General features: G+C 38.2%; 1 protein-coding gene across 1 annotated transcript in view; it reads right to left on the reverse strand.

Moving 5' to 3' along the window:
- Positions 1 to 12,302, reverse strand: part of C6H1orf87 (chromosome 6 C1orf87 homolog) — a 65,861-nt gene extending 53,559 nt beyond the window's left edge. Inside the window, exon 1 of the mRNA XM_021201294.1 lies at positions 12,196 to 12,302. Within this exon, the coding sequence (XP_021056953.1) occupies positions 12,196 to 12,302 (107 nt within the window). The remainder of the gene's footprint in view (positions 1 to 12,195) is intronic.
- Positions 12,303 to 12,448: the final 146 nt, after the last annotated feature.

A 12,448-nucleotide genomic window follows, 5' to 3' on the forward strand; every position in this document is an offset into this window, starting at 1 on the left:
CTTCAGTGTATCTGCCTATCTTTTAGAACAACCACAGTAGATGTGAAACCGAAAATAACCTGTTAGGTCTGTTTCAAGTAAAAACTGTCTTAAAAAAAAAAATACATAGCACTTGAAAAATTAGCATGAAATAGACTCTCCAGCTGAGAAACGACATGTGTCTCTACTTAGCACAAACATCTCTTCAACACACATTTCTTGTTGTGTTGTTCACAAACTCACAGTTCTTTCTTCTAGGCTGTGTGTTAGTTACCTACTTTACTGAAAATAGAAATCTGCCATTTTAAAAGAAAGGGGAAAACACAGCGTGAGTAGTGTGTCGGAAACCTGGCAGTTAGTTTCCTCACATGTCCTTCTGGCCCCAGCTTCTGATCCTAGGGTTACTATGAAGAATTCAGTAGCATCCCTGACTAGAGTAATTAGAGATGATTACAGTGCTGCTGAGTGATCAAAAATGAGGGCAAGCTGCCCAACTGTTCCCTTTCCCATACTGGAGGCAACCAGGCCTTTAGGGCTCCCTGCTGATTATGCTCAGAGTACTGGGGCTAAAAAAAAAAAAACAAAAAAACAAAAAGCACTACAGGATGAGTGGCAGTATTCTTTGCCTTAGTGATACAGGGTCCCTGATGACCCTCCCATGCAACTCTCCCTCAACAGATCACACATTTCATTTGGATTACATAAAATCTCAAATAGAGTACCCAGGGGGATCAGCAAAAGGTCACCAGATGCCATCCAAAATGTCTGCCAGCCTTGGCAACCAATCAATGGCTCCAATTCCCAACCATGTGCCAACTATCCTCTAGAGTAGACTCCCGGGAAAGTGATAGCACAGGGACTAGAGATCTAATTTTCATTTTTGTAAAATGTTCTTATTGAGAGTCATAAGAGATCATCAGCACAATCAGGGTCTTTCCTCTCTTCTTATTTTTTAGAAAGATGCTAAACATAACATAGCAATTTGGGAGGGAATACACCTGCAATATCACTGTAACTGAAATATTACGGTAACTGAAGGACAAAGTCTGTGATAAAATATGTTGAAAATGTTACTGTGAAAATCTGTGAGGGGTTCTGACAGTGTGCTTTCCTTTTTGAGCTATGGGGATATGACAAGAGAGACTTAGTCTCCAGAAAGATGTTAAAATGATGTTAATTTTACTCCTGTATCTATACCTAAACAAATCCCTGCTCCATCACTAGTGATATCACAAATGTATACAAAACCACACTTTAATCTAGACTCATATGCCTCCAAAGCCTGAGTGCCTCGATTTCACACCTATAATTTACAATCTATTCATAATTAAACAGTAGGGTTTTAAATCTTGTCTTTAAAATACGAGTGCAGATTTTAGTGAAAACTAACCAAACCTCGAGTGGTTTCCATTCTATATCCTAAGCTATCGTCTTTGTAGAACATCTAAGTGCTCATTCAGCCTGTGTTTATACGTTCCCAAAGACAGAGATGGTACAATCTCAAAGAAGCTCAACTCTTTATAACACTGAGCTGTGTTCTGGCATTAATGAAAATAGTAAATTTATGTGCTCAACCCATTTATACTATAGTTTTTATGGAGATTGTAGCAGCTTTCTCAAATAACTGTGATTGTGGAAGATATAAATTAGTAACTAGTTCAACCAGTGATTGTTCATTGATGTGATTTTCTTTTAAATCGTCAATGACATCTCAATATCTCTGCTCTCCTGAAAGCTCTATTTATTATTTACAGTTGTGTATCTTGTGTACCACAGACCTTGCCTTCTGTTTGTCTTTTGAGTATATATTATTGGCTCCTTATTCTGATGGTAGTAAACATATATCCAAGCTAGCCATTGTATTAAGACTATATTATTAAAAGATAATATACCAAAACAGCAACAAAAACAATCAAACAAACAAATTAATTAATTAAAGAGAAAAAAATTCTAGAAAACAATGGATCAATTGACCCTTGGGAAACCTATGAACTTATGAAAAACCTATGAAACACGTTTATATTCATGTACCAAAGAGTTCAAGGCAATCAAAAACAACTAGTAAGACATTGTACTAAAATTTTTAAAAAGTCTAACAAAAACCAAAATCACAACCAGAAAGGCTGTAGAAATGGTTTGGTTAGTGAGCACTTGCCAAGTGTGCCCTATGTTCATTCAGTCCCAGTACAGAAAGAAAAGACACCATGGCACTTTGCCTAGTGTTCAGAGGCCCTGACAAATGACAATTTAGTGTCGTTTCTTATGGTTTTCCACCATCAAAAGCACCTCCCTCATCACCCAGGTCTATAGTAGATGTCTTATCTCATGAGTTCTAAAGCTTGCTTAACTAATAAGGATCCTAAAGTTCAAGTGCATAGGTTTTGCTAGATTTCAGCAAAGGGAACTGTACACAGATGGGAAAATACCTAATGTATCCTGATACTTTGTTACTTGATAATCATAATAAATACAAGCTCTAGGAATTGCCAAGTTGTAAAGCGAAGTGATTAGTATAAAATCAGCTTGTCAATAATAGAATTACTTAAGTTTATGGAAAATTCCTGAATATTGCAACAGCGTTTTCCCAGGTTACTTATTTTTCTTTGGCCTCTTTAAATAAGTAACTGTTAGAGGCTTGAGATTTTGTGTCATTTCTACTTGCTTTCTCTCAAATTTGGCTATTGAAAATTAAAGTAGAATGTGCAACTGAACAGCCTCTTCAGCAATTATCTCTTCACATTAGGGCACTGTGTCTGAGTGAGGTCTTCTACCTACACTGAAAAGATATAGGTTCACTCTGTAGCATACCCTAAATCAGTGGGTCTCAACGGGTGGGTTGTGACCCCCACAGAGATTGCATATCAGATATCATGCGTAACAGATGTTTACATTATGATTCCTAAGAGTAACAAAATTACAGTTATGAAGTAGCAATGAAATAATTTTGTGATTGGAGGTCACCACAACATGAGGAATTGTTTTAAAGGATCTGAAGGTGGAGAACCACTGTCCTAGATGCTATACACGGTTTTAGGGAGTGGGAACAGTAACCATTGCCCATTATTTGTCTGACTGAATTAGACTAAATCATTGATGTGTAAAGAAATCATGGATTTAATAGTATACTATGCAAATATAAACTTGGGTTATCAAGTTTTTAGCTGGATATATATCATCATGCAAACCTGTTATATTCATGCACAGATACTTTTGTTCTCTTTAGAATTTTTTTTTTAAAAGATGAAATCACATCCTGATTATTTTAAATCTCTGGTTGACAATACAATGTGGGAAAATGTATGTATCAATTCTTTAATTTCTGTAGTACTTTAAATATTTAATAGCTCCTCACATTGTCAATATGCAAGAGTTTAGCCTATCCTGTACCATTACAATTTACTTTGTCACCAACTTTTTTATTTATTTGAATACTCTGTTCTATGAAATATATTTCCTTGGTGCTTAGATCCATGACATCCTCTTGCCTAACCAACTGGCCAGGTAGACTCTGTTAGCAGCTACCTCTGACTTTGGATGGGTAGTTTTGGATGGTTCTCTCCCTACAAGTTTCCTCAGACTCCCTGAACCCCTGTACTAAAGGCCATTCCCTTCATTATGGTGGCTTGTGCTACAGAAGGCTCCATTTAATTTCAGTAGCATCCATCTTGTAATCTTTTCAGACCTAATGCTGGTAGCCACTCTGCAGATGCTGACCAATCATCTTTGTGCTACACATCAAAGTTCTCTTACTCTGATTCTCTATCTCTGCAACTATTCCCATCATAACTAAAGCTTCCTTATTGTGGAGGGCAAATGTGCAAATCTGTTTCCTATAGGTATCCAGCCTTACAATTTGTGAAAACCTATGAAATTAACTGTTGACTTCAGCAATGCCTATTCCAACAGGATTGAACCATAAATATAGCACTTAGGCCACAGTTACTGGTTGGTTGGTTGGTTGGTTGACTGAGGCACTGACTTTATTGAATTCATATCAGTAATCCATTGGTCATGCGGGCCTCTATGAGTGTGCTGATCTTCTCCACATTCCTCGTCTTCCTCCACCACCACCTCCTCCTCCTCCTCCTCCTCCTCCTCCTCCTCCTCCTCCTCTTTCCAATGGTGGATGTTGGCTTTTTCCCTATTTCTTTACAGAGTGGCTATCACTGCCTGATACTTCCATGTAACCTCATGAGTTTGATGCCTCAGGTAAGCAAACTTTCTGGTAGATTTCAGCCACACTAGATTTGTTGTCATAGCGTAGAGGTATGCTACTGAGGTATTCCTGGGTATCTTGGCCTTGATTGGTCTAATGGCACAGCCTTTCAGAATGAGTCAATAAATTCTGCTCCAGTCTTGTAAGTGGTAGAGGTCTTATGAAGGGTTGGTGCCTAACTGCTTTCAGAGAAAGGTTAAGTTCTTTAACACGTTTCTGTAGAAATTTCCAGAAATATTGATGCCCTTTCAGAGCCTAACCACCACCTTCCAGCCCAGGGGTACATGCTTTGTCACAATGGCCAACAGGTTGTTCAAAAGTGGAATTGCCTACCCAGTACCAGAACTTGCCACTCTTCCAACTTCAGCAGCTTCCCAAGAAAGAAGTACATGTATATTTTTAGTGCTAGGAATATTTTCTGGTTAGCTTGCTACTAGCTAGAGTCATTTGGGAGAAGGGGTCACAATTGAGAAAATGCCCCCTCTAGATTGGTCTGTGGTCCATTTTTAATTTTTATTGATGATTGGTGAGGGGAAGCAGTGCCACACCTGGACTAGTGGTCCTGCCTATAAGAAAGAAGGCTGAGCAAAAGCAACAAGGAGCAAGCAAGTAAGCAGCACTCCTTCATGGCCTCTGTATCACCTTCTTCCTTCAGTTTCCTGCCATACTTGATTTCCTGCCCTGACTTCTTTCAGAGATGGAGTGTGACCTGAGGAGTATATGGTGACATAAACTCTTTACTTCCCAAGTGTTTATGGGTTTAGTGCTTTATTCCAGCAAGAAAAAACCCAACTAAGACAGAATCTGACCCCATGATTTGATTATACTGAGGTATATATACATGTCTAAGGTTTTTTATGAGCACATACTTTAAAAAGACCTTCATATTCTCTAAGCCTTATCAATTCTGAGCATTTTCATTTTAAACATGTTCCTAATTTGATTTGTAAAAAACAATATCTCATTGCTGTATACATTTCTTCTAATATCATGCAGGCTAAAATTTCCCAACATCAGTTGTTCATTTCTTCTTTTGTGAATTGCCTGTCTGGGTCTGTTGTCAAATTTTATATAGGATTGCTCTTATTTACCTTAGAGGGTTATTTTTTCCTAGGGTGTGAGTTACAGCCATTTCAAATAGTGCTTGGGCTTTGAGTTTAAAACTTTCCATATATATATATATATATATATATATATATATATATATATGGAAAACAGAATTTTAAATGATAAGTTGACTACTTTTACCATATAGTCCCAGTATTTGGGATCAGTACACATTTTCCTTGTTGTTCCTCAGGATGTCATAAACTGAAGATTTCTGCTTGTGCCTTATACTATGTGCATACATTAACAACAGCAGTATTTCAGGTATCATTGTACTTCTCACAATCCTTTAGCTAAGCATGAAACCAAACAGAAGGAATCAACAAAACCCATGGAGACAGTTAATACTGTCAACTGGGCAGGATCTAGAATCAACTAGGAGACAAACTGCTGTGCGTGTCTATAAGGAAGTTTCAAAACTGGATGAACTGAGATGGAAGACCCAGCATAACTGTCTGGACTGGAGTTATGGGCTGAGTAAGGAGAAAGCAAACTGAGGCCCAGAGTGCCCTCCTCACTGTGAATGCAGTGTGACCGGCTGCCTCATGCTTCTGCTGCAGACCTTCTGACTGAGACCCAAAGTAAACCTTTTCATCCTTGAGCTGCTTCTTGTTACATGTTTCATCACAGCGAAAGGAAATTTACCTAATATAGCCACTGTAGGTGAAAAGAAGCAACTAAATGCAATATAAAGTGCTTAGGGCAGAATGATTTTAGCATATTCATCATTTTGAACTTTTGTCAATGAACACAACAGCATTTGCTCTAATGTTCAGTTGGTTTTTTAAAAGGGTTTATCTATTTTTAATTTGTGTGCATGAGTGTTTGACATGCATGTATATATGTGTACCACCTGTGTGCCTGGAGCCCTCGAAAGTCATCAGAGGGTACAAGATCTCCTGGACTTATAGATAGTGGCAAACTGCCATATGGGGACCTGTGTCCTCTGCAGAAGTAGCAAGGGCTCTAAATCAGCCCTCAACTGTGCATTTTAGAGGATTATGGGAGATAGTTATTCTGCCTGTATGCCCTTTCTCGCTTGATATTTCCTTTTCTTCTAGTATTCAAAATTGAACTCTGAGTCTGACACATTCTACCATTGGGTTTTCTTTTCAGTCCTGTAATATTCTAACCCATCCACACATCATGCACTGATGTCAAATTTTTACAGAAAAAATTTAGCAATAATCTACAACATCTCTTTCCTAGATTACCCTTACAGTGCCTGAAATGGTCTATCATTTCCTCTGTCACTCCCAGCTTGTCTATCCATCAGCAGTCAGAACCATGCTTTGGAAAGTGTAAATATGATATATTCTCCATTCCTCTCAGTGTTTCAGTAGATTCTCATCCTACAGAAAGAGTTCACACCATGGCTCACACAGAGTCTAGTCTGAGCCTGTTGGCCTCTCTGATCTCACATATTATTTTTGCGTTGTGTTGTTGTTGTTTTGCTCTGTGAATTCAATTTCGTGGCCTTCTTGTTTGTTGCAGTACTAGGAAGGCCACTTGTCTGATATCTGAACTTTGGAAAGCTGCAACCTCTTATTCAGAACAGAAAGACGAGGATTCATGCATCTTTCTAGTAAAGTGGAGTCTAGTAGGACCATGGCTGCTGGAACACTGGTAGGGTCAGCTCAGGTCCTCTTACTGTCTGCTGTGCTGTGGTCATTATTATTCATGACCCTGTTCTGTTTCCACAGAGACACAGGCAAATGTTGCCTGTCCAGAAAGGCCTTTTGAGAATTCTTTTTTGTATCTTTGTAATCTTTTCTTCTTTTTCTGATTATCCTGTCCCCATCTGAGTGGCCACTGCTGGCAGTGTCTTCTACCAGTAATACTGTGTGCTCTACTGAATCCCCAAGACTCAGTTATCAGAAAGTGCTCATTCATACCTGTGAAGCGAATAGTGATGGTATCTCAGATAATACACTAATTTCTAAATCTATTGAAACTTTAAACAGCTTGGAAAAAACCATGTAAAATTTATCATTGTGAATGACTTCAGAGGACGAAAAGTGACAAAATTTTGTTCTCTAAGAGAGTTCTGTGAGAAAACACCAGAGAAAACATGGACTTAAAATAACAAGATAAACAGTTATAAGTGTAATCCTTCCCCTTAAAACTTTGCAGATAGCCTACCCAGTGTCTAATACTGCTCCACTGATAACATAGTATCTAAAGAACAAAAGGATTTTTTAACCAGCCTTTGACATTGGGAGCAATTATAGAAGTCAACTTTATTTACTGGAAGGAATTTCTAAGAATATGCAAATTTCAATTCTATTCATGAATTTATCAATTTATTATCAATTTAACAACACTTATTATAGCTCTGTCCTAAGGATCTTCTCTAATACTCCCTGCTGCCTTCATCTTTAGTGTGCTGGGGTTCCTTGTACGTTGTATCTAGAATCAAGTGCAGTCCTCCCTTGAGTATTGAGGACAAAGGGGGAACACATCTTTCTGAGTATCTTAGTGCATGCTCAGCACAAACACAGAAACCAAAGCACTTAACTCATGTAACCATGACCGTACACACTTACCCAAGGAGAATCCTGCTCTCTACCATGCTGATTTGGTTGTAAGCATATTTTCTCACCAAGGCCCTTTGGCAATCTGCTACATGCATCTTTACTATGATGAGTCCCTGGTTTCCCTTGATTTTGTGTTAGAAAGTATCATACATAAAGCCTCCCCACATCCAGAAGGTAGAACACCTAACAACAATTATTTTGATGTTCATTTTAGTTTTAATATGATCTGTGCCCTCCAAAACTCAGGTTGGACTTTGTTCTCCATTGTGAGGCATTTAACCAAGGAGAACATTTGCCAAGCTATTATTTTTAGAGTGGAAACTTTATAAAGTTTTTGGACTAGATAAAATTCTAGATTAGAATCAACCACGTGATAGGCTCATGGGATTTGAAAAGATGAATTTGAAAAGCACAAACAAATTAAACATCATGCCCAGACTTTTGTAACTGCCATGCATGCCTGCACCAATTTAAGACTGCCAAGAGGAAGGCCATCATCAGATGCAATCTCCCTCAACCCTGGACCTCCAGAACCATGGGCTAAATATGCCTGTTTTGGTGAGGTGTATCTGGTCTGTGGGACTGTGCTGTTAGCAACAGCAAAATAAAAACGCAGGATATCACCTACCTCAATAATATGCCTTGTATCAGGCCATTGTGAGAAAGATGATTCATCAGAATTGACAGTAGCACATCTTTTCATTCCTTTCATTTGGGCCTCATAGTCCCAACAGTAAGAGGCAGGACTGTATAATTGAATTTGCTTTTATCTGCTTTTTGTCAAGATGCCCTGACCCTTGGACATCACTGCTTTCATGTTTAGTCCTTAAAATTGTTTGGCTACAATTTGTCCAGGGGTTTTTCACCAGCTGCTGGATGTCACCCCCCCCATTTTTACCCTCTCATATTTGGAGATGAGATAAAGACATATCTTCCTGTCAAGGAGCTATCAAAGACTATTCAGGAATCCTGAGTAACATCTGCATGCTATTTGAAAGCTTGAGATCTCAGGCCTGAAGTCCTTTAAAGCAAGGAAACATTGTTAGATCTTTACTTTTCTTGGCAACTGTGTTACTCTAATTCACTTACTCAGCTTTCAACATATAGAGGACTTTGTACTTTGTGCCTAGGATACATTTTTGTTCACAGGACTTCACAGTTAAGGGGAGAGACAGAGATATAGGAAGTCTCAACACAATAAAATCTCATAACACTCAGGGATGTTATGGGAGCTATCAGGTACAGTAGATTTGTATTTTAGAAGGATCCTTCAGGCCATGGTGAAGAATGAGGATTTTCACACGAGAATGTGTAGGAGTCAATAGAGAATCCATTTTAAAAGCAATTTTGGCTTAGTCCATTTGCAGAGAGAGCGTGGGATCTCCTCTGGCAGGATGAATGTTGGCTGTTCTTGCATGACACTGTAAAAGCAAGGCTTGCTACAGTCTACTAGGGGACAAGAAAGGCAGAGGCAAACAGTTGACTTGGAAGGCTGGGATGGAATCTTAAAGGGAAATGATGACGGTACAAACCACAGAAAATTTGCTTCATTCTCCAAAGCATAGATTAAGTTTCTTTGAGAAAGGCAATTATATTAAATAGGTCTTGGGTATATATATTTTTATCTAATAATGAATGTAGAAAAGAGGAGTGGTGACATATACTCCAATCTTATGTTTAACAAGTTCCATCAGTTACCTTATTTGTGGCACAGATGGGTGGTGGTTATGGGGTGAATTGTGTCACCATCGAGATTACTATGTTTAAGTCCCAAATCTTACACCTTACACCCCCACACACAGAGAGAGAGAGAGGAGAGAGAGAGAGAGAGAGAGAGAGAGAGAGAGAGAGAGAGAGAGACTGGGCCTAAAATCCAGTTGACTAGCATATTTATAAAAAGGGGCATTTGAATTTGAATACATGAAAAGGTCACATAGTACCAAAACTCTAATGATAAGCAAGAGTGCATAGGGCACATGGAAATCCTCTTCTGGTACCTCTAGAGGGAATTCTGCTAGATGCTTACCTGAGTGTTAAATCTCTAGCAGCCATAGCTGTGAAAAAAATAAATTCTGTAGTTTCTGGCACATTGACAGAATCACAAGCTCATACACAGTTCTACATCTTCACGTCTGATGTAATATTTCCTTTTCAATAATGCCCTATAGAAAATCTTAGCTAAATGTGTTGCCACTCCTTTTCATTTTCTTTGGCTTCCGTCTTAACCCGTGCTTTCCTTTTGATGACAACCCCTTTGTTATTTACTTAAACTTCTTTTGCAGATTTTTAAAAATTATTTTATTAGATATTTTCTTCATTTACGTTTCAAATGTTAACCCAAATGTCCCCTCTACCCACCCACCACCCTGCTCCCCTGCCCACTCACTCCCACTTCTTGGCCCTGGTGTTCCCCTGTACGGGGCATATAAATTTTCTTATGCAGATTTTTTTACTAACTAGTTCAACTCAAAGAACCTTTCCAGATTTAGCAGCCCTGGGTTAAGTAATCTGGGGACTTAGGGGACATGATGGCTGTTGATCTCCTTTACCTCAGCAACAAGTAGTCTGATGACAACTGTTCACTTTCGAACTGCAGAAGATTATTCTAACAAAGAATGTTAATAGCCTATGGCAGTCAAGCAACAACAGCAGGAATTTCTCAGAAAAAACTTGTCTCACTATAAAATAATAGCACTTTTGTAGTGTTTCATGAGCAAGAACTGTGGCTTTTACTTCACAATTTACTTAATGAACAATTGACTCCTTTACTATTTAAATTAAGTAAGTATTTCTCCTTAGTTTCCTTTTAGAAACAAACTACACTTGGCATTCTTAAAACAAGAGGCTTTGAATGGGGTGGAGCTAATCAGCTTTATGAAGAGAAACACGAGGTGTGGTGGTGGTGTATTCCTGGTAGAAGTATGCTCCATTGCTTATTATCTTTGCTTTTCATACAGTGAGAGAAGATTGGTACAGAACTTGAAATGATCATTTATCTCATCATAGTTTCTTCATCTATAAAATAGAACATACTCTGCTCTTAGGCATAGTATATAAATGAAATGACGACTTTGTCATAGGATGGTATATGGCTTTCATTAAACACTTTGCATCCCTGGAAGAATATACTTCAACAACAATAGCAGAATCACTTATTAGATACATGAGGTATCCTGGGCACTGCAAAATGCCCGCATACTTTTAATCCTGTCAACCTACTATACAGGTGTCATTAAATTCCTGCTTTATAGATTAGAATAGAAAACCAGACATATCACTACATTTTTTTTTTCCTCAATGTCAACCGACGAGGAAGAAACAGGTCTATGACTAAAACTTCCATCACTCTGCTCTGCAAAGATCTCAAAATCATGGACCCCATCCTGCCTTGCTCACTTGCTAGTCTATGCACACATGACTGATGACACCCTTCATGTTGGAATTACTCTGGGTGACAATGCTAGAAGTGAAGCAGCAAAAGCAATTGGTGATGCGTATCCGTTTGGATGACAATGGTCATAGGACCTTCATTCAGTGACTCTGCATCAGTTTGTCTTACGTTGGTCTCCAGATGTTCGTTTTTAAGCGTGCTTTGAGAGATTGTCTTGACTTTAATAACCATTACTTCCCACACTACGTTCAAAGACACAATAGCAGAAAGAAACAAGGAAATTATCTTTGGAGGAAAAGGCAACTAGCCACCAACTTTCGTGAAGAAAATAGGTCTAATTGGTATTCCTTTCTTTTAATCACAACTAAAAATCTAGAGGAAAGAGCTTGTCATGTTCTTCTGTGCCAAGTACCTAGTTAACTTTGAAGATGTCTGAATGACCTTCCTCCAACATGCTGCCATTAATGGAACAAAGGAAACACATGTTGGCTGAGCTCTGAGAAGTTCGCTTAGAGAAGAAGCAAATGTAAAAAGAACAAGGGAAAGCCTTACAAACTGTGACTCATTATTAATCCCACCCTTGTAATTCACAACAAATTGACTAATTGTCTGCTTCCCTCTCTTCCACTCACCACCAAATTACTGCATGTGGTGGATTACAAACTTGACTAGGAGAAGCAGCAATACTCCATTAATATTTATAAGTATCACAATGTGCATATTACCCATCTATTTGGAAAATCAGCCCAAGTAATTAAAGAGAATTGGGGAATTATAACGATGAAAGTATCAGAAAAAATTGTTCACGGAGTTATCAACACTGTTTTATTTCTACTTTTACATTTTAATGGCTTAATTTAGTAAAGATGGCACTTTTAAAAGTACTTGGTTTAAAAAAATCATTATAAAAATAAAAAATCATTATTATCTAAGAAACACAGTCATTTTTCAGAGAAGAAACTTACATCATTGGCTTTTCTATGAAGTAGCGAAAGTGTTTACTTCCAACAATTTTCACTATCATTTCTGGCATTGGCACTGAACTTTGTGAGGTCTTCCAAGGCAAAGACATGGTCCCTCTCCAAATCTTGTCAGATCCTTAAAGAAGGAAAAAAAACCAGTCCAAGTATATTTATCATCAACAATAACACCAAGATCTACTGGCACCACTCTTTTGGAGGAATTACATAGGCTACTTTAGTATAGTGGCTAAATTAA

Source organism: Mus pahari, chromosome 6 (assembly GCF_900095145.1).
Source record: "Mus pahari chromosome 6, PAHARI_EIJ_v1.1, whole genome shotgun sequence".
Lineage (NCBI taxonomy): Eukaryota > Metazoa > Chordata > Mammalia > Rodentia > Muridae > Mus > Mus pahari.